At 37.1% G+C, this 23,571-nt stretch overlaps 1 protein-coding gene across 1 annotated transcript in view; it reads right to left on the bottom strand.

Moving 5' to 3' along the window:
* Positions 1-21,460, bottom strand: part of LOC128648022 (disintegrin and metalloproteinase domain-containing protein 10-like) — a 140,100-nt gene extending 118,640 nt beyond the window's left edge. Inside the window, exons 1-2 of the mRNA XM_053700709.1 lie at positions 21,363-21,460; positions 7,725-7,878 (exon numbers count right to left, since the gene is read on the bottom strand). Of these exons, the coding sequence (XP_053556684.1) occupies positions 7,725-7,878; positions 21,363-21,432 (224 nt within the window). The 5' untranslated portion in view covers positions 21,433-21,460. The remainder of the gene's footprint in view (positions 1-7,724; positions 7,879-21,362) is intronic.
* Positions 21,461-23,571: the final 2,111 nt, after the last annotated feature.

Raw genomic sequence — 23,571 nt, 5'->3', positions numbered from 1 at the left:
TAGATTAGGGGTATGTGGGTGGTGGGTTGTAATGTTGGGGGGTATTGTATGTTTTTTTTACAGGCAAAAGAGCTGAACTTCTTGGGGCATGCCCCGTAAAGGGCCCTGTTCAGGGCTGGTAAGGTAAAAGAGCTTTTAACTTTAGTAATTTAGAATAGGGTAGGGCATTTTTTATTTTGGGGGGCTTTGTTGTTTTATTAGGGGGCTTAGAGTAGGTGTAATTAGTTTAAAATTGTTGTAATATTTTTCTTATGTTTGTAGATATTTTTTTATTTTTTGTAACTTAGTTCTTTTTTATTTTTTGTACTTTAGTTAGTTTATTTCATTGTAATTATTTGTAGGTTTTGTATTTAATTAATGTATTGATAGTGTAGTGTTAGGTTTAATTGTAGGTAATTGTAGGTATTGTATTTAATTAATTTATTGATAGTGTAGTGTTAGGTTTAATTGTAGGTAATTGTAGGTATTTTATTTAATTAATTTAATGATAGTATAGTGTTAGGTTTAATTGTAACTTAGGTTAGGATTTATTTTACAGGTAATTTTGTAATTATTTTAACTAGGTAACTATTAAATAGTTCTTAACTATTTAATAGCTATTGTACCTGGTTAAAATAATTACAAAGTTGCCTGTAAAATAAATATTAATCCTAAAATAGCTACAATGTAATTATAATTTATATTGTAGCTATATTAGGATTTATTTTACAGGTAAGTATTTAGCTTTAAATAGGAATAATTTATTTAATAAGAGTTAATTAATTTCGTTAGATGTAAATTATATTTAATTTAGGGGGGTGTTAGTGTTAGGGTTAGACTTAGCTTTAGGGGTAAATACATTTATTAGAATAGCGGTGAGCTCCGGTCGGCAGATTAGGGGTTAATAATTGAAGTTAGGTGTCGGCGATGTTAGGGAGGGCAGATTAGGGGTTAATACTATTTATTATAGGGTTAGTGAGGCGGATTAGGGGTTAATAACTTTATTATAATAGCGGTGTGGTCCGGTTGGCAGATTAGGGGTTAATAAGTGTAGGCAGGTGGAGGCGACATTGTGGGGGGCAGATTAGGGGTTAATAAATATAATATAGGGGTCGGCGGTGTTAGGGGCAGCAGATTAGGGGTACATAAGGATAACGTAGGTGGCGGCGCTTTGCGGTCGGCAGATTAGGGGTTAATAAGTGTAGGTAGCTGGCGGCGACGTTGTGGGGGGCAGGTTAGGGGTTACTAAATATAATATAGGGGTCGGCGGTGTTAGGGGCAGCAGATTAGGGGTACATAAGGATAACGTAGTTGGCGGTCGGCAGATTAGGGGTTAAAAATTTTTTATCGAGTGTCGGCGATGTGGGGGGACCTCGGTTTAGGGGTACATAGGTAGTTTATGGGTGTTAGTGTACTTTAGAGTACAGTAGTTAAGAGCTTTATGAACCGGCGTTAGCCCAGAAAGCTCTTAACTACTGACTTTTTTCCTGCGGCTGGAGTTTTGTCGTTAGAGTTCTAACGCTCACTTCAGCCACGACTCTAAATACCGGAGTTAGAAAAATCCCATTGAAAAGATAGGATACGCAATTTACGTAAGGGGATCTGCGGTATGGAAAAGTCGCGGCTGAAAAGTGAGCGTTAGACCCTTTTTTGAGTGACTCCAAATACCAGAGTTAGCCTAAAACCAGCGTTAGGAGCCTCTAACGCTGGTTTTCACGGCTAACGCCAAACTCCAAATCTAGGCCTAAATGAATGTGACATGTTTGTTTGCACTAGACAGCAAAAATTTAAACACAAGACAATCTCTTATTTTTATTACTTGATTATCAGAAGAGGAAAGGCAACTTTGGTATTGGGCAATAATAATAATACTTATCTGGGGCGCGATTACATTTATTTTTTGTATTTTTAGTTTTTTTTATTTCAATTGTAATTTAGTATTATTTTAATTTATGTAATGGGGTTAATTTAGGGGTGTTAGGTTAGGGGGCTTGGTGATTAGTTATTTGCGTTGTGGGGTTTGACGGTTTAGAAGTTAATAGATTTGAAGAATCAAATCAGCCAATAGGAAAGCAAGGGACGCAATTTATAACTGCATACCTTGCATTCAATAGTCAGTGTACGGCGGCGATCGTACAAAGAGGATACTCCACACTCCATGGCTCCGCTGTCGCCGGTCCTTGGTGCTGGATGAAGAAAGAAGAGGTCCCCGCTTGGAAGAAGACTTCACCGTCTGGAACAGGACCATCTCCGCCGGACTTCAGGAACCGTGAGTACGTATCTAGAATTAATATTTTTTTTAGATTAGGGACTTTGGGCAATCTTACAAGAGCTGAATGCCCTTTTAAGGCCAATGCTCATACAAATGCCCATGGGTAGTTTAGGATTTTTATTTTGGGAAGTTTGGTGGGTGGGGGTTTTTATTGTTGGAGAGGGGACTTAGTATTTTTTCAAGGAAAATAGCTGTTTAACTTAGGGCAATGCCCTACAAAAGGCCCTTTTAAGGGCTATTGGTAGTTTAGTATTAGATTAGGGGGTGTTTTTATTTAGGGGGGCTTTTTATTTTGAAAGGGATTAGGTATAATTTTTTTATTTGTGATAATTTTGTTTATTATATTTTGTTTATTATTTTATGTAATGTTTTTTTATTTTATATAATTTTAGCTTAATTTAAACATACGGCTAGATTACGAGTCTTGCGTTAGGCTTAAAAAGCAGTGTTAGCTGGTCCCAACGCTGCTTTTTAACGCCCGCTGGTACTACGAGTCTTGCAGGTACAGGTGTACCCCTCACTTTTTTGGCCAGACTCGGAAATACTGCAAATCCACTTACGTCAATTGCGTATCCTAGATTTTCAATGGGACTTGCATAGCGCCGTCAGTAGTTAAGAGTTTTATGGTACAACGCTGTAGCATAAAACTCTTAACTAAAGTGCTAAAAAGTACACTAACACCCATAAATTACCTATTAACCCCTAAACCGAGGCCTTCCTGCATCGCAAACACTAAAATAAATATTTTAACCCCTAATCTGCCGAACCGGACATCGCCGCCACTATAATAAATATATTAATCCCTAAACCTCCGCACTCCCGCATCGCAAATACTAGTTAAATATTATTAACCCCTAATCTGCTGGCCCTTACATCGCCGCCACCTAGCTACATTTATTAACCCCTAATCTGCCGCCCCCAACGTCGCCGCCACTATAATAAAGTTATTAACCCCTAAACCTAAGTCTAACCCTAAACCCACCTAACTTAAATATAATTTAAATAAATCTAAATAAAATTACTACAATTAACTAAATAATTCCTATTTAAAACTAAATACTTACCTATAAAATAAACCCTAAGCTAGCTACAATATAACTAATAGTTACATTGTAGCTAGTTTAGGGTTTATTTTTATTTTACAGGTGACTTTGTATTTATTTTAACTAGGTACAATAGTTATTAAATAGTTATTAACTATTTAATAACTACCTAGTTAAAATAAAGACAAATTTACCTGTAAAATAAAACCTAACCTAAGTTACAATTACACCTAACACTACACAACAATTAAATTAATTACCTAAATTAAATACAATTAATTACAATTAAATAAAATTATCTAAAGTACAAAAAAAAAAAAACACTAAATTACAGAAAATAATAAACAAATTACAAGATTTTTAAACTAATTACACCTAATCCCCTAACAAAATAAAAAAAGCCCCCCCAAAATAAAAAAGCCCTACCCTACACTAAATTACAAATAGCCCTTAAAAGGGCCTTTTGCGTGGCATTGCCCCAAAGTAATCAGCTTTTTTACCTGAAAAAAAATTACAATTCCACCCAACATTAAAACCCACCACCCACACAACCAGCCCTACTCTAAAACCCACCCAGTCCCTCCTTAAAAAAACCTAACACTAACCCCCTGAAGATCACCTTACCATGAGATGTCTTCACCCAACCGGGCCGAAGTCCTCAACGAAGCCGGGAGAAGTCTTCATCCAAGCTGGGGGAAGTGGTCCTCCAGACGGGCAGATGTTTTCATCCAGACGGCATCTTCTATCTTCATCCATCCGGCGCGGAGCGGGTCCATCTTCAAGACATCCGACGCGGAGCATCCTCTTCTTCCGATGGCTAAACACAGAATGAAGGTTCCTTTAAATGACGTCATCCAAGATGGCGTCCCTTCAATTCCTATTGGCTGATAGAATTCTATCAGCCAATCGGAATTAAGGTAGAAAATATCCTATTGGCTGATGCAATCAGCCAATAGGATTGAAGTTCAATCCTATTGGCTGATCCAATCAGCCAATAGGATTGAGCTGGCATTCTATTGGCTGTTCCAATCGGCCAATAGAATGCCAGTTCAATCCTATTGGCTGATTGGTATCACATATACAGGGAGTGCAGAATTATTAGGCAAGTTGTATTTTTGAGGATTAATTTTATTATTGAACAACAACCATGTTCTCAATGAACCCAAAAAACTCATTAATATCAAAGCTGAATAGTTTTGGAAGTAGTTTTTAGTTTGTTTTTAGTTATAGCTATTTTAGGGGGATATCTGTGTGTGCAGGTGACTATTACTGTGCATAATTATTAGGCAACTTAACAAAAAACAAATATATACCCATTTCAATTATTTCTTTTTACCAGTGAAACCAATATAACATCTCAACATTCACAAATATACATTTCTGACATTCAAAAACAAAACAAAAACAAATCAGTGACCAATATAGCCACCTTTCTTTGCAAGCACACTCAAAAGCCTGCCATCCATGGATTCTGTCAGTGTTTTGATCTGTTCACCATCAACATTGCGTGCAGCAGCAACCACAGCCTCCCAGACACTGTTCAGAGAGGTGTACTGTTTTCCCTCCTTGTAAATCTCACATTTGATGATGGACCACAGGTTCTCAATGGGGTTCAGATCAGGTGAACAAGGAGGCCATGTCATTAGATTTTCTTCTTTTATACCCTTTCTTGCCAGCCACGCTGTGGAGTACTTGGACGCGTGTGATGGAGCATTGTCCTGCATGAAAATCATGTTTTTCTTGAAGGATGCAGACTTCTTCCTGTACCACTGCTTGAAGAAGGTGTCTTCCAGAAACTGGCAGTAGGACTGGGAGTTGAGCTTGACTCCATCCTCAACCCGAAAAGGCCCCACAAGCTCATCTTTGATGATACCAGCCCAAACCAGTACTCCACCTCCACCTTGCTGGCGTCTGAGTCGGACTGGAGCTCTCTGCCCTTTACCAATCCAGCCACGGGCCCATCCATCTGGCCCATCAAGACTCACTCTCATTTCATCAGTCCATAAAACCTTAGAAAAATCAGTCTTGAGATATTTCTTGGCCCAGTCTTGACGTTTCAGCTTGTGTGTCTTGTTCAGTGGTGGTCGTCTTTCAGCCTTTCTTACCTTGGCCATGTCTCTGAGTATTGCACACCTTGCGCTTTTGGGCACTCCAGTGATGTTGCAGCTCTGAAATATGGCCAAACTGGTGGCAAGTGGCATCTTGGCAGCTGCACGCTTGACTTTTCTCACTTCATGGGCAGTTATTTTGCGCCTTGGTTTTTCCACACGCTTCTTGCGACCCTGTTGACTATTTTGAATGAAACGCTTGATTGTTCGATGATCACGCTTCAGAAGCTTTGCAATTTTAAGAGTGCTGCATCCCTCTGCAAGATATCTCACTATTTTTGACTTTTCTGAGCCTGTCAAGTCCTTCTTTTGACCCATTTTGCCAAAGGAAAGGAAGTTGCCTAATAATTATGCACACCTGATATAGGGTGTTGATGTCATTAGACCACACCCCTTCTCATTACAGAGATGCACATCACCTAATATGCTTAATTGGTAGTAGGCTTTCGAGCCTATACAGCTTGGAGTAAGACAACATGCATAAAGAGGATGATGTGGTCAAAATACTCATTTGCCTAATAATTCTGCACTCTCTGTACAGCGCCGCATATAAATGCGGAACGTATATTTCACCCGTCAGCCGCAATATTTATTTCCATAAGCTAACATAGAACCGCGTCGCAAATCGGTATCACATATTCAGCGCAAGGACTTACGCAGCGAAAATGGAGAAATTTTACTCAATTTTTACCTCGCCACACATAGGCAGGCGCAGCAAGTACTTAGTATGTGAGCATCGTAACTACCGTAACTGCCTGAAAATATTAACTAACACCTAACGCTTGCTATGGGGAAATCGTGCACGAGCACGTTTTACCAGCTCACCGCTAACGTAAGCAGCGCTTGTATTGAGGTGAGATGTGGAGCTAAATTTTGCTCTACGCTCACTTTTTTGCGGTTAACGCCGGGTTTGTAAAAACCCGTAATACCAGCGCTGTCTGTAAGTGAGCTGTGAGCATAAACTGCTCGTTAGCACCGCACCCCTGTTAACGCAAAACTCGTTATCTAGGCGATAATTTTTTATCTTTAATAAGTAATGTTAGTTTTTTTATTTTAATTGTAATTTAGTATTATTTTAATTTATGTAATGGGGTTAATTTAGGGGGTGTTAGGTTAGGGGGCTTATTAATTAGTTATTTGCGTTGTGGGATTTGGCGGTTTAGGGGTTAATAGATTTATTAGCATTATTGCGTTGTGTGAGTTTGGCAGATTAGGGGTTAATAGCTTTAATAGGTAGTTTGCGATGTTGGGGTTGGCGGATTTAGGGATTAATACATTTATTAGGTAGTTTGCGATGTGTGTGAATGGCGGATTAGGGATTAATAGTTTAATTAGGGATATTGCGTTGTGGGGAGTTGTTAATTTAGGGATTAATACTATTATTAGTTCAGATGTGGGTTAATGGCAGATTAGGGGTTAATATACTTTATTAGGCATTACAGTGGGGGATTGTGGTTGACGGGTAGATATTGCGCATGCGTTGGGTTTCAGTTATTTTCAGGAGGTAGATAGATATTGCGCATGTGTTAGGTGTTAGTTAATATTTTCAGGCAGTTACGGTAGTTACGGTGCTCACATACTAAGTACTTGCTGCGCCTGCCTATGTGTGGCGAGGTAACAATGGAGTAAAATTTCTCAATTTTCGCCGCGTAAGTCCTTGCGCTGAATATGTGATACCGATTTGTGACGCAGTTCTATGTTAGCTTATGGAAATATATATTGCGGCTGACGGGTGAAATATACGTTCCGCATTTATATGCGGCGCTGTATATGTGATACCAAAATTGCATAAAAACCGGCGGCGCTGGCTTTTGCGGGCGACGCCGCATATGTAATCTTGCCCTTGGAATTTTAATGGTGTGGCCCAGAAAAGTAAGGCCCTGTTCTGGTGAAACTGCTTCTAAGTGAGTGAGAATCTTATTTAAATAAATAATAAACTAAATCAGTCCTAGCTCTAGCTGTCTAAGTTTCTGAGCTAAACAGCATAATTATTTATGCTAATGTTAGCTAAATGGCATTATTTTTCCCCCAAAATGGGAAAAACCATAAAATCAGTCCTATTAAATCTGCCAGTGATCTATTGGCTCATCACCAGCATTTCTTTAAAAAGGGATACAAGATAAGTCAGACACAGTTGTCTCAGTACCATTGTCCTGCCTATGACAGTTGTATTGTAGGCATTTTTTGTATAATTTGTAGGTAAAATAATAGTCACACACTTTGCACAACTAGACAGAGCTGCAGATCTATTTGCCATGCTGCGTGATTTGTTACTAAGTGACCGTACCAAGTAGATAGTAAAATACATTTGCTTGTCTTTACCTTCTATATGCCAAGAACTCCAAGGAAACTGTTCTTTCCTCTTGCTGTGTGGCTCTTTTAGATCTCATGTGATTCTCATCTAGGGCATTGTGGTCATATGATAGGAATTCATAATATTTTAGAAACGGTCTTGTCTTGTTACGCTGGGTTCCTACTAAGTGATATAAAGAAGATATTATTATATTATTCAAATAATAAAAATGATGTTTTATGCTAGGTTACTGCAATCTTTTGCTGTTCCAGATATCAGTCAAACTGGGAATTATTGATGCTTATAAAAGATTAGGAAGCTCAGTTAGCACTAATTATTTTTTGTATATTCATAAAATCTTTGCACTTACTTATATCACTTATATTACATAATATTATTTATACCTTTTATATGTATTTCTTATATTCAGTATAAATAAAACACAAATACCAACTCACTCCTCTAACATGATCCTATATTGTAAAGCTGCCAAAATGGGTATTTCATGGCTATTTAGTGTTATCACAAAGCAGAATCATACCAGGCATGGGGTTTCATTTATCAAAGGCCAAAAAAAATCTTTTAACTCTGCCACACTTTCAGCAAAGGATAACATTAGAAGGAATCAAATTTAATAATAGAAGTAAATTGGAAAGTTGTTTATTGTATGCTCTTTCTAAATCATGAATGTCTAATTATGACTATACTGTCCCTTTAACTGTCTTTTCAACTCTCCCATGAAGGCAGGGTCGGCTCCAGAATGAATGAAATGGGGGGGCATTTTTTTTTCACGAGGGGGCACGCATTTAAAAAGCATGTATGAGAGTCAAAATAAGAGCAGACCTACTGTGGCAGTCCAGGGGTTACATTTATCAGATCTCTGGCTGTGCAGGAGTTAGATTTGTTTATATTTCTGGAAGTGCAGCGGTTACATGTGTCATATCTCAAGGAGTATAGGGGTTACATTTATAAGATGTCTGGCAATGCCGCAGCAGTTACATTTACCAGATTTATGGAAGTGCAGGGGTTACATTTGTCATATCTCAGGAATGTCTCCCACATATGACACAGCCAGTGGACACTGTTTGCATGTGTAGCCCTACCAATGACCCTACTAATGATCAAATAAGCTTTTACGTGACAATAAGTTTGAGTGCCAAGCAGTACATTACTTGTACAGATATTATTAATGATATTTACTAGCACACACACAGTATATACAGTATGTATATACACACAAATTATATATATACACATATACACACACACACACACACATATATATATATATATACACACACACACACACACACACACACACACACACACACACTGTGACCTGCAGTGGGGAAACCAAGGAATTCCCAATTTGCTTCTTCTATCTGTGGCTGCCAGGATATAAAGCACAATAGGGAAGGGATACTACTCTCACACACATTGGTTATACGGCTGTGTTTTCACAAAATTACTTCTGCCTTCCCTCTCACTGACTATTAGCTTCTCCCAGCACTTCCTGCAGAGGTCTGATGATGTCATAATCTCACTGCAACTCAGTAGTAAGTGGGCTAGCAGGAGGAGGGGCATTGCAAGCCCTAGGTTAACTATGAGAGCACCAGCAGGGAAATGCAACTTTATTTGTTATCTGGTTGTACATAGAGGAGAGTAAAGAGATTAGCTGGGCCCTCCAGTGGCGGATCTCCAGGGTCCAGTGGCTGCAAATAGTTGATGCGACATTTGGGACCCTGGACGTTCCGTCACTTTTAAATTTAAATTATTTTTTTTAAATCACTTCTTTTGCCCTGGGGGGCACAGCATTCCATTTGGGGGGCATTGCCCCCCAATGCCCCCCCTTAGAGCCGACCCTGCATGAAGGGCATGAGACAGACAGAAGCTGGTGAGAGGTTCTGGTAGGTACGTCAGCAGATCTGACGTACACACAGATCTTTCTCGTAAGCAAGCAAAGGGGCTGAAGTGAAGCCCGAAAAAGAGACTGCTGCTGTCGCTCCCACACGCTGCCTGTCACACTCCCTTGTGGGTACCCCTGCTTGAGAATAGCCACAGAGAGAAGCAGCAAGGATATCTTACAAGCACCCCACCTGTTGCTTGGTCCGGTAATCCTTTTATATAGGCCATATAGAGTCTCCTGGACACAGACTCAAAAACTTGGTATGCTATATTCACAACAAAATGTTATCCATCTTGCTGGCGTGTAGAAATCTATAAGGTCACCTGGTTAAGTGAGTCTGGGAAGCTTGCTGCGGGAGGGTGAAGATTTTGTGGGACATCTCCATATGTACATTTCCCTTGAACTTGCTATTTGTGTAGCATTAAATAAACCAAGGCCAATAAGGGATTATACTCAACTTTTCTAAGACAAGTCCCCCCCAGAACCCCCAGTGAAGAAAACCAATTAAGAGACCATCTCTTCTTTCATTTTCTATCCAGAGGATGTAAGCACAGTAAGCAAGGTTAAAAGGGTCTGGGCTACCTATAGGGTGGGTGAAGATCCATTGTGACTTACAAGCCTAAGGTTCACTTTTTGAGGCATGACAAGTGTGCAGTACCCAGAGCTGATTATTTGACCTAGGCAGAAAGAGCTGCACAAGTTCCCTCTTAGGGTTCAACACCCACAGTGAAGAAAACTGTTGCTGTGTTAGAATCTGGAAAAATCTTGGATTCACAAGCTCCTCAGTGGAAAAAAAAGAAAAACAGGTGGACTCTGTTAAAGAGGACAATTATTGTGTTACAAATTTTAAGCTTGTATGGTCCTTCATTTAGGAAAGGGAGAACCAGTGTGTAATACAAAGCTACTCCCCAAATACAGCAGAATATATTCAACAGTTAGAAGGTTTATTTAACATAAAGTGGTCATGCTTGCAGGGTCTTGAAGCTGAGATTCTCTCTATATCTCTGACCATAGACTTCTGTATTGGTTTAGGTAAAAAATGTAATAAAAGTGTTTTATTTTAAGCAGTGTTATTTCTGAAATACTACGTTTGACAAAAAGCACTGAATAGAGTATTTAACTACACATGTCTAACAGGGAGATAAGACCTTAAATGCTCTCTTTCCACAAATATCTTTCATTGTGAATAACTATACTGTTAGTGTCTAATTATTTTATGCACAATCTCAAGGTGGGGTTAAATATATACTTTCAGTCTGTAGTACCTATAGAATATCTGAAATAGGTGGAGGTTGCTAAAAAGTTTTTTGTACCTCATAGGAACCATAGCAAGACCTCAATTATTAAATAAAGCTCAGGGATTGTTTTCTATTGGTTTAGCCTGTGTATAGAACATCTTGTTTGGATTGGATTGGGATATAGGTGGAAGCGGTCATAAAGTACTTCTTGTATTATATTGAAATTATTGTAAGATCTTAAACACTTGAAAGATGTCATACTAACCTAATTAAGTTGAATAGGTTTTTCTAAAGCATAACTTGAAGGGAGCTAAAAATCTCATATGTTTCTCCTCATAAGCACAAGTTATTTTTGAACACTCACCATACTAACTTTATTTTTTGAATACACCTTAAGGTAATTTTACCTACTCACTTATTGATCACAGAGGGTTTCTCCTTTTTTCCCTCTTTTTTGAGTTTGTTACACATATATTTACACCTTTATTCTCTATTTTCACAAATTAGAAGATAATTGTTCACTGCTCAAGGATTACCTTCAAATTCACATCTTAATCTGAGTCTTAGCCTTTTGAACACATATCCACAATCTCAGTGGTCTTTCATGGAGAAATTTGTCCATTCAGTTAAAAACAAATCTCCCACAATGCTGCCCAGAAAAGATAAAAACAAGATCAAAATTAATAATACACTATCTCAAGATGGCAAAGTAGAATAAATTCCTCCAGTCCAAATGAAGATAGTTATACAACATCTGGTAAGAGAAATATCTGCCACAATGCTACCCGATTTTGACCAAAAAAGACAGGATGTTGCAGCCTTATCTATTGAAGTAAGACAATTTAACAATAGACTAGATGAGGTAGAAGCTAGAATACCAGAAATTGAAGATAGAATGAATTCACATGACCAGGACACAAAATACTATGGGGCCAATTTATCATCGGTCTGTCCGACATGATCTGCTCAGCGGATCATGTCCGACAGACATCGATGAATGCCGACAGCATATGCTGTCGGCTCGCGCGGAAACTGGGAGCTTGATAATTCCGCCTCTATGACTCCACAATTAAGAAACTGCAAGAGAAACTAGACGATCTGGAAGATCGCTCTAAAATAAATAATTTAAGAATATTATGAGTCCCGGAGAGTCAGGAATTTAAAGACCTAAATAAATTTATAAGCAAAACCCTCCATTCTCTTCTAGAAATACCCAATATCAGGGCCAAAATAATGGTGGAAAGAATTCATACAGTAGGGCCAGAGAAAAAACAGAGCAGATGGTACGGTAATGATAAGACCAATAATTGTCAAGCTCTCCCACTTCCAAGATAAGTTGGAAATTTTAGCGCATTATAGGGGGAAAAAACAGTTAATCTAAAGTATAAAAAAAAAATTCCAAGACTACTCACTTGAAACTTATACTCGTAGAAAAGAGATGGCTCCTTTTTGTTCTCGCTATCCAGCAAAATGTAAGTACTCAAGGGTAGAGTGTGGTATATGTTGAATAACAAGGTAAAGGCTGGTCACGTTTTAGAAAAAATCACAGTCTAAGCTTATACATAAGAAAAAAGAAAGTGTGGGGATCGCTAAGAAAAGCTAGGTGATATGGATAAATGCCTGTTTCTCTTTACCTCAGTTAAGAGGGTTAAAACATTTTGTATCTGATGTTGTTCTTGATTTGTCCTATAGTGACACAACAAAAAGTTTGTCTTGAATTGATGAATGTCAATACATTTGATTGTTAAGTCACTGATTTGTTTTTTATTGTTCTTTTGTTGACTTATCATGTATGTGGATATATGTCACAACTTGTTTGAACTAATGTGAACCAATGTTTTTTTACGTTTTGGACTATAAATAAAATTTAGAAAAAAACAACAACTATCTTTTCAGACTCACTCATGCAAGCCTTTAACGCACAGACCCCAAAGCTGCATCAGCAGTTGAATAAATAGGACCAATAGTCTTTATTTGTAAAACAATTTTCAATACCAAACTAAAACATCTATACACAAATGTGTTTCTTCATTCTCTTATTAGCAATATACAATTGTTTCTCTTGAAATGTATTACTAGATAAATAAATATGTTATATTTATTATATATATATAAATATAAATATGTTATATTATCAAATGCTATTTAGAGTTTTCAAATGTCACTTTCGATTTTAAATGTTCATAGTTAGATCAAATGTCCACATTCGAAATTTTCAAATGTAACATTCGAAATTTTGAATATAACATTCAAAATTTCCAATGTAACATTCGATTTAACAAATACTATTCAGAAGTTCAATAGTTTATGTGTTAGGAAATTTAGTAAATTGATACATAATAGATACAAATATATTGATTCAAATGTTTCTATTTAGAATATTGCGTAATTTGAATATTACATTAAAAGAAAGCATTAGAAATACTTTACAAATATAGAAATAAAAAAAAAATTTATTCGAATATTGTATCCTTCTAATCGAATTATTAGAAAAGTTTGAATTGAATAGTACCTTTTAACAAAATCATTAGAAACACTATTACATTAAACAAATGTTAGAATGTTGTACAAGCATTCGAAATTTGAAATAAAAGAATGTGTTAAAATGTGTTTCATTTTTTGAATGTTGTGAAACATTTGCCCATCCCTAGTCTTTATATTATGTTCCATCTGGGGGAACATAAAACCCTTTCATATTACAAATATGCCCTTTAAGTCATAATAAGTATAACAGAAATATGCATGTTCACATTTGCTTTCAATTGCAGATACATCTAAATTGTCCACTCTTATGAAAATTATGCTTTACAATAGATTAAGAAAGAGTGGTCTCACCAAATATTGATTTGATTTCAATTTTTCTTCTGTTCACTCACTATTTTGTTAATTAGTTTAAAAATAAACCATTAACATTTTTATTTTTGAAAGCATTTTTACTTTACAATATTTTGTGTGTGGGTATGTTCTAAATACATATTTTTATTTTCATTTAATTAGCTTACTTAGGTCTGAGACTGTGACTACATTTCGTTGGTAGTGTTTCAATCCAAAGAGTAACCATCCACCATGATAAAAGAAAATACAGTGAGTTCAATAACAGTAATTTTTTATGTAGGCTTGATTGCTTTATAGAATATGTGCAAAACCCCTTATGCAATAAGAAACATATACGAGAGCCTAAGGTATCCTTATAAGGAAGGATAACAGTGAATTGGAGGTTTGCCAAGCTATCATTAAAGGGTCAGGTAGGTTTAAAGTGAATGTAAAGTTAACCATATAAGCAAGAAGTGAAAAACTGAATGAGAGTTTCATTCATGAAATCCTTAGGATATATTTATCTTCAGATATCGTTCACTACAAACGCTACATGGATAAGATCTGAAGCTCTGGTCGCCATTTTCAGCAATTACTTGACAGATGAATCATCTGCAATCAACTAATTGTTGTTTCCCCCGGGGGGGTTCAGCCTCTTTGCACAAACATTACTGCCCAGGGGGGAAACAACGATTAGTTGATTGCAGATGATTCATCTGTCATACAATTGGTGAAAATGGCGACCGGAGCTTCAGATCTTATCCCTATAGCGTTTCTAGTGAAATATATCTGAAGAAAAATATATCCTAACGATTTCATGAATGAAACTCTCATTCAGTTTTTCCCTTCTATCGTTTCACTTTTGCTTATATGGTTAACTTTACATTCACTTTAACTCTGAAGAGACCCATTACTGATTGCCTATGTTGTTTACTACAAAACACCGTCTGCCCTCCGATACAGAATATGATGAAAGCTATTGCTAGTTACATATTACCATAACAATCTTAAAGGGACATTAAACACTAAATACATTTTGTAAGCATAGTATTAAGGTTATTCGCTGCTTCCCTCAAATCATGGGTGCCTCTATGTTTATATCTGTCTTTCACTGCATACCGGTACTAATGTATTTACACATGTGCAGCAACTTTCCTTCAGATACCTGCAGTGTACATTAGATTCCATGGGTGAGATTACATATGCAGTGGCGCCCGCAAAAGCTGGCGACGACGGTTTTTAGTCTGGTATTGATATCACATATACGGCGCCGCATATAAATGCAACGCGTATATTTCATCCGTCGCCTGCTAATTTTACTCCCATAAACTAACATAGAACCGCGTTGCAAGTCGGTATCACAAGTACTTAAGCGGTGAAAATTGAGAAATTTTACTCAATTTTCACCTCGCCACACATAGGCAGGCACAGCAAGCCTTGCGCTGAATATGTGAACACCGTAACTCCCTGGAAGTATTAACAAACACCTAATGCATGCACAGTATCTAGCTACCTGTCAACCATCATCCCCCACCGCAATAACTAATAAAATATATTAACCCCTAATCTGCCAACCCCCCATCTCAATAAAGCTAATAAACATATTAACCCCTAATCCGCCAACCCCCACATCGCAAAGTATCTCATTAACATATTAACCCCAAATCCACCAACCCCCCACAATACAATAAACCTAATTACACTATTAACCCCTAAACAGCCTACCCCCAACAATAAACCTAATTAAGCTATTAACTCTTAATCCGCCATCCACCCACATTGCAAAGTAACTAATTAACCTATTAACCCCTAAACCTCCATCCCCCCACATCGCAATAAACCTAATTAAGCTATTAACTCCTAAACTGCCAAACTCCCCACAACGCAAATAACTAATTTAATTACTAAGCCCCCTAACCTAACACCCCCTAAATTAACCCCAATTACATTAAAAACAAAAATACTAAGTTACAATTAAAATAAAAAACCTAGCATTACTTAAAAAAACAACCTAAGATTAAATTAATCTAAAATTACAAAAAATAAAAAAAAGTCTAACATTACAGAAAAAAATAAACCACATTATCAAAAATAAAAAAATTAAACCTAATCCGTATGAAAATAAAAAAGCCCCCCCAAATAAAAACACCCCCTAATCTAAACTAAACTACCAATAGCCCTTAAAAGGGCCTTGTGTAGGGCATTGCCCTAAATTCAACAGCTCTTTTACATGTAAAAAAATCTAAGTCCCCCCTAACATTAAAACCCCCACCCACTAAACACCCCAAAATTAAAATACCTAACACTAAAAAAAACTAAACTACCCAGTGGCATTTGTATGGGCATCCATATTGGCTGTTCAAATCAGCCAATAGGATTTCAGTAGGTCTCATCCTATTGGCTGATTTGAAAAAGTCAGCCAATAGGAATGCATTTTTAAACGGGTACCTTGCATTCAATTCTCAGTGTGCGGCGGTGATCGTACGAAGAGGATCTCTACCCTGGATGGCTCTGCGGTCACCGGTCTTGTTCCGTGGTCACCTCCGCTCCACGTCGCCTTGGTCCTGGATGAAGCTAGAAGAGGTCCCTGTGCTGGAAGATGTCACCGCCTCCAAGAAGACTTCACCGCCTAAAAAAAGACCTCCGCTGGACTTCAGGAACGGTGAGTACCTATTTGGGGATTAGACTTAGGCTATTTTTTTACTTTTTGGGTTTTTTTTTTTTTTAGATTAGGGTTTTTTTGGACTAAAAAAGCTGATTGCCCTTTTAAGGGCATAAAATAGACAAATGCCCTTTTAAGGGCAATGCCCATACAAATGCCCCTTTAGGGGCAATGTGAAGTTTAGGTTTTTTTAATGTTAGACTTTTTAATTTTGGGGGGTTTTGTCGGTGGGGGTTTTACTGTTGGGGGGACTTAGTATTTTTTACATCAAAAACCCTTTTAAGGGCTGTTGGTACTTTAGTTTAGATTAGGGGGTGTTTTTATATTGGGGGGGATTTTTTATTTTCATAGGGAATAGGTTTAATTTTTTAATTTTGGATAATTTGGTATTTTTTTCTGTAATGTTAGACTTTATTTTCTGTAATTTTAGATTAATTTCATTTAATCTTATTTTTTTTTTTAAGTAATGTTAGGTTTTTTAAATTTAATTGTAACTTAGTATTTTTTATTTAATGTAATTAGGGTTAATTTAGGGGATGTTAGGTTAGGGGGCTTAGTAATTTGCGTTGTGGGGGGTTGACAGTTTAAGAGTTAAAGTGAATGTAAATTTTGATGCTAAAGTGCCCAGTTTTTAAAAATTAGATTACCCCATATCGCAATAAACCTAATTAAGCTATTAAAGTGAATGTAAATTTTGATTCTAAAGTGCCCGGTTTTTATACATTTGATTAAAAACAGGGGCACTTTAATTCATCAAAATTTACATTTCACTCGTGTTGTGAAAAAATACTTACCTTTTAAACTCGACAGCCGCTCCAGCTTCCCCTGGTCGTCGCAAGCCATTTCTGACGTCAGAAATGATGGATTGGTCATCCTCCAATCACAGCTTCGCCCCCTGGGGGAATCAGTGTCTGATTCAACGCTGTGATTGGAGGAAGCCGGATTCCTCATTTTAGACCCAGGAAGTATTTTTTCACAACACGAGTGAAATGTAAATTTTGATGAATTAAAGTGCCCCTGTTTTTAATCAAATTTATAAAAACCGGCACTTTAGCATCAACATTTACATTCACTTTAATAGCTTAATTAGGTTTATTGCGATATGGGTTAATGGCGGATATAGAGGTTTTGACTTGTCGGGTTTATTTTTTTTAATTTTCTTAGGCACCGGCAGTTTATAAACTGTCGGTGGGGTTTATGTGATTCCCTGATGTGCGAGGGGAAATTACGGGCGACGCGGGTTTCAGCAGTTACGCTAAGGCTTGCGCCGCATATGTAATCTCGCCCATAGATATTGCTTTTTCGATAGTACTAGAGAGTAATTTGTCCTTATAAATAACATATATAAGCATATACATTTTTTACTTTAAAATCATTTTATATAGCTTTAATACTTTGTTGGTTTTTAATAAATGTTGATAATTTTAATAAATTTGTGCCATTGGTATACTGATTTCCTGCAAGTTTCCAGCTAAAGTATGTGTATCTAAGAGATGGGAGGTTCATTCAAGATGGGAGATGTAGAATGCCCAGTAGGCTATTAGTAACTAGGTGTTCACACTTGTGAGTTGAATATATCTTATCTTATATTTCTTATAATTAAAGGAACATTGCACACTAGATTTTTATCTGCATAAATGTTTTGTAGATAATCCATTTATATAGCCCACCTGGGAGTGTTTTTGTAAAAATGTATGGTTTTGCTTATTTTTAAATAACCTTGTGCTGATTTTCAGACTCCTAACCAAGCCCCAAAGTTTTCAATGTGTACTAATGTCTACAGACTCCTGGTTGTGTAATAGGTCTTTTCATATGCACGGGAGGAGGGTCTGCTCTTCTAGCTTTCACAGCCCCTTTCAGTGGGTGTCTCAGTCTAACCTCATCATTCAGCAGTGCTATATTGGGAGCTCCAAAGTAAGTTTTTAAAAGGTTTTATAGTAGATTTTTATGTCAGTTTCTGTGCATATTCTTTATAGTAGTGTCTATTACATGTAGTTATATGACAATATGTGTACAGTATACACTCCCTTTAAGAAGATACTGCACTTTGTGGTGCCCTTTTGTGTGTTTTTTTCTCTCTTCATAGTGTGATTTATCTACAGGATATAGTCGTGTGATTGTGCCTCACTATGTCAAAGAAGTTGTCTCAATTTTCATTTTATTTTTATTTTTCAATGGGGTTTTTTTCCTGTTCATCTGTTACATTGGATTTTTTTATACATTGAAAGTTGTTCCATGGGTTGGGAGGTTAACGCTTGTGTAACAGAACTTTATTGATTTCAGTGAATGATTTTGCAACTCACAGCTCTGCTAAGAGGAGGGTACAAATCTTTATGAAACCTGCATTTTTCAAGTGGCTAAGTTGAGACAAATGTTAGGCAACTCCAAGCATGCTAGGGCGTTGTTTTGCCTAACACAGGCCATGGTTAAAAAGAGTGGAATTTGAGTAAATTTTTATACCAAAAAACATTATGGCTGAATTAAACATAGGGATTAGTAACAAAGCCATGGGGAGATACTTGTTTTCCCTAAAGGGAAAAACTTACCATTAAAATGGGCAAGTTCTCCCTTCACTTGTTCCATCTGCTCATAAAGGACAGCATTTTGTTGCACATGCAATTAATGAAATAAAAACTGTATTATCTTTTTTGCCTACACCTGGCCTACAGTAAGTGTGGTAGCCAAATAAGGGGAGGGTATCAGCACCTTATTATAGACAGAGCTTGAATAAGCATATGGAGTCTGCAAGCAGATATCAAGGCAAAGCTCTGAACTTTCCATAGGTTATTTAATATAAATAATTGATGAGTATTCCTACCGTACATTAGAGCAAAATACATGTAATCTCATTCACAGAGGTTTCATCTCAGTATTTGATTGTTTAAATAGAACTTTTTTCAAGTTTGAACTGAATATTACGTTTGCCTATATATTATGGTGATACTAAGTGATCTCCAGTCATTATTAATTTATTCCTGATTAATCTTGTTTTCCATTTCCTATATTCAAATACACAGTAATAGTTTTACGCTATCTGTTCTTACATGTTACATTGTTTTTTTCTAAGGGATATATACACTAAAGAATGGAGAAGTAAATTACTTTATGTGAAAGGTAATCTAGAATAATGTAGGAATCCTATTGTAATACCCTGGGCTGTAAACAAAGGGGGTGGGGTAAAGTGTTTGAAGCCAAGGGCAGTGGTGTGGGGGTGTAGGCAAGAGAGCAGGGTCATGTGTAGTCATTAGTGGGGGGGATCTTTGGCAATTCTACTGTTATCTTAGTGAAACATGACAAAATTCAGCGAGGGACAGTCTCATATCATGATAATGGAGAAGGACTTAGAAATTATCAGTGTAGCCACTGCCTCCAGTTACCCAATGAACCAGACATTACATAACTTATGTTTTTACCATCACATGATTTTTGGAGCAAAAGTTCTCTACTAAGCATGTGAAATAAACGAACTACAGCTAGAGCAGGTGTCTTCTAGCAACATTTCAAAGGAAAATCTGATACTTTGCTTTCCTGTAGAGACCACAGCCCCCTTGTGGGGTTGTGACAGAAAGTAATGGACCCTTCACAATTTAAAGGGACATTAAACACTTTGAGGTGGTGACATAAAATGATAAATAGTATATGTAAAAACAACTTTCATTACTTTCATTATTTATTTTGTCTGCTTTTCCTGTAATTCTATTCTGAAATTGTGAGCTTATCAGCTCCTGTTAGAAATGATGAAGTGCAGAACACTGTTATAGTCCACACAGCCATTAGCTGCACACACTAGTGATCTATTTATAACTGTCCCTAATTGGCCACAGCAGAGAAGGTAACCTAAGTTACAACATGGCAGAACTCATTGTTTTATAGACATATAGGGGCGATGTATCAAGCCCTGTATGCTGCCTTATGCAGCTGTTTCTGCGCGAGCCATGAGGCTCACCGGAAACAGGCGTTAAGAAGCAGCGGTCTTAAAACCGCTGCTCCTTAACTCGTCCGCCACCTCTGAGGCGACGGACATTCCCTGTTAGTGGCTGCGAATATGCAGGGGGGGCATTGCACAAGCATTTCACAAGGAATGCTTGTGCAATGATAAATGCCGACAACGTATGCTGTCGGGATTTATCGGTGTGCGGCGGACATGATCATGTCCGCTCGCACTATAATAAATCGGCCCATAAAACTTTACACTTATTTTGCCAATATTTAAACAGCTAATAAACTTTAAAAAAAATACATCAACATGTTATTCTCAGACTAATCTTTTCTTTGAATGCATCATTATATCTAGCACATCATACAAACCCCTTAATACACACACATACATTACACAAGCACACTCACTCACGCACAGGCACATCATACAAGCCCCTTTATACACAAACATACATTACACAAGCCCACTCACTCACACGCAGGCACATCATACAAGCCCCTTTATAAACACACACATACATTACACAAGCACACTCACTCATGCACAGGCACATCATACAAACCCCTTAATACACACACATACATTACACAAGCACACTCACTCACACGCAGTCACATCATACAAGCCCCTTTATACACAAACATACATTACACAAGCACACTCACTCACACGCAGTCACATCATACAAGCCCCTTTATATACACACACATACATTACACAAGCCCACTCACTCACACGCAGTCACATCATACAAGCCCCTTTATACACACACATACATTACACAAGCACACTCACTCATGCACAGGCACATCATACAAACCCCTTAATACACACACATACATTACACAAGCACACTCACTCACACGCAGGCACATCATACAAGCCCCTTTATACACAAACATACATTACACAAGCCCACTCACACGCAGGCACATCATACAAGCCCCTTTATAAACACACACATACATTACACAAGCACACTCACTCACGCACAGGCACATCATACAACCCCCTTTATAAACACACACATACATTACACAAGCACACTCACTCACGCACAGGCACATCATACACAACTACAGTATTAGAACGCTAAAGTAATCTTACCTGTGCATTCAACTTTCAGAATAGTAACTGGAACCACCAATAAAACAGAAAAATAATGATGACAGAGCATTGTGCTGTTTGTATACTTTTTCTGCTTCTGTATATTTTACTGTGGGGCATAAGAAAAGAAATTGCCAAGCCCAGTGCACTTGCATAGACTTGTTGCATTCTTAAACATGGAGATGAGGAAGTGTAGAATGAGTGTGCTACTTTAACTAATGAGAAAGGCATTTAACATTTTTACTTAAAAAAGCTGGTTCTTGCCAAAGTCTATTGCAATCTCAAAATCAATATTTTTCTGGGTTTTGTTTGAAAGTAAACACAGTAACAAGCAAGATAACCTCACAATTATGCTGTTTGATTTTTATTTATTTATTGTTCTGTGATAAAATGATCCATATAAAACTATGTAGTTATCTTTATCACAAGAGTAGGCAATGACATAGGTCAGAATTTTAAGTGGAGTTTAAAGGGATGGCTAGAGGCTACAGAAATAGTGTGAGTTTAATCCAAAATATAGATATAAACTAATGAACAAGCTCAACAAGGAATTTTTTGAAATAGATATATATTTTAAGTAATGTAGTTGGTGCAGACCCAATAAGGCTATATTGATTTAAACTAAAAAGTTAGATCCCAAGGATATAGTAATCATTGTACACAAAGAATGGGACTTCAGCACTCTTTTAAGTAGTATCAAAGGATTATTTTATTCATATACATCCATTGATAGGCATATTCTGTTATCATGGCATAATAAACACACATATATCCCATTGTATATGGAATTCTTAAAGGCAAATCTGGCATCCTAGAAAGTTGGCTTATTGCATGCAACACCCTGTTGGTATAAAGTAATAGATTGGTAGCCCAATTGTGCTTGACATGAGAAACAAAGTCATAGTAGCAGCACCAAAGTTGAACGGATTTTGCTTAACACAAGGTGCCTTATAATGCAAGCTTATATTTTGTAATGCCTCAGCAGTTCAATGGTTAAATGGTGAAATGGTTGAATAATTAGAGCAAGTAAACATGTAAGTAAGCAAGTAGGCATCTGAGTGAGATGTGAGTCATGGCATGCAATATGAGAACGGCATAAAATAGAGAGAGGTCAGTTGTCAACAAAATAGACAGTCCGGATGGCAAGCAACATCAAGCAAGCTCCACATAAGCGGTTACCGTGTCTGTAACAACAAATTGATACCTCTCCTTAGCGTATTAAATTCCGTATTAGAATGTCCATGCTGTAAGCCATTTCAAAACATGCCCGGTCACTGTAGAGAAGCTGTAGCACATCCGTTTCATGTAAGCACATGGAAGTATTTACAAGCCAAACATTGGGTGTCAGAGAGCCTAGCCAACACCTACGTACGTTTCACTCCCATTGGCTGATCAACGGGGCTTCGTCAGGGTGTAATTACGTCATGTGAGAATACTTAATTTATTCACTTCTCTTAGTCCGGCCTCCTGACAAATAGTGAAGTATGATTGGGTAACTTTTAAACAACTAACATTACTAGTCAATACATTAGACCTATGTGTGGAAAGCCCACGGAGTTCATTCTATATATAATCTATCAGTGTACAGATAAAAACCTAAGAAGAAAGACAAGACTTAACAAATTCAAAGGGTGGTGTTGTAAACACAGCTCTCGTATATACATATTTAAATATGTCTAAGCAGGCAAAATAGCGATACTAGGAATACTGTGTATTTACATATGAGAGTTACGTGTAGACCAAAGTTGGTCTATTACATTCAAATTTCACATTTTAACATTTTAGTTGGAAGAAGCTTCTAAACGCAAATTTACATTTATAAGAGAATTGTACTTGTAAATGTACTACATTTTACAGTCTGTCTATAATAATCAATAGCACATGTAGCAAACATTCAAAACAGGCAATATTAATTTGGAACTTCCATTTCATTTATTTTTACAGCTATCAATCCGGACTAAGGGTGACCCTAATGTCTAAGGTCTTTAATTTCAAAGATATGCAAGGGGGTGGAAACCATCATTTATACATAATAATCAATTTCAAAGACTAAACATGTATAAAAGGAAGCAGGAAAAATCTATCTTTTCATTAAGCCCATTGGGAGCTAGGGTTTGAAGTCTATAAATCCATCTAGATTCCTTTCTTAATAAACATCTATCCTGGTCTCTTCCTCTTCCATTTACAATACCTTTGTCTATACCTGTGA

This window comes from Bombina bombina, chromosome 2 (genome assembly GCF_027579735.1).
Source record: "Bombina bombina isolate aBomBom1 chromosome 2, aBomBom1.pri, whole genome shotgun sequence".
Lineage (NCBI taxonomy): Eukaryota > Metazoa > Chordata > Amphibia > Anura > Bombinatoridae > Bombina > Bombina bombina.
This window is presented reverse-complemented; position numbering and strand designations above follow the sequence as displayed.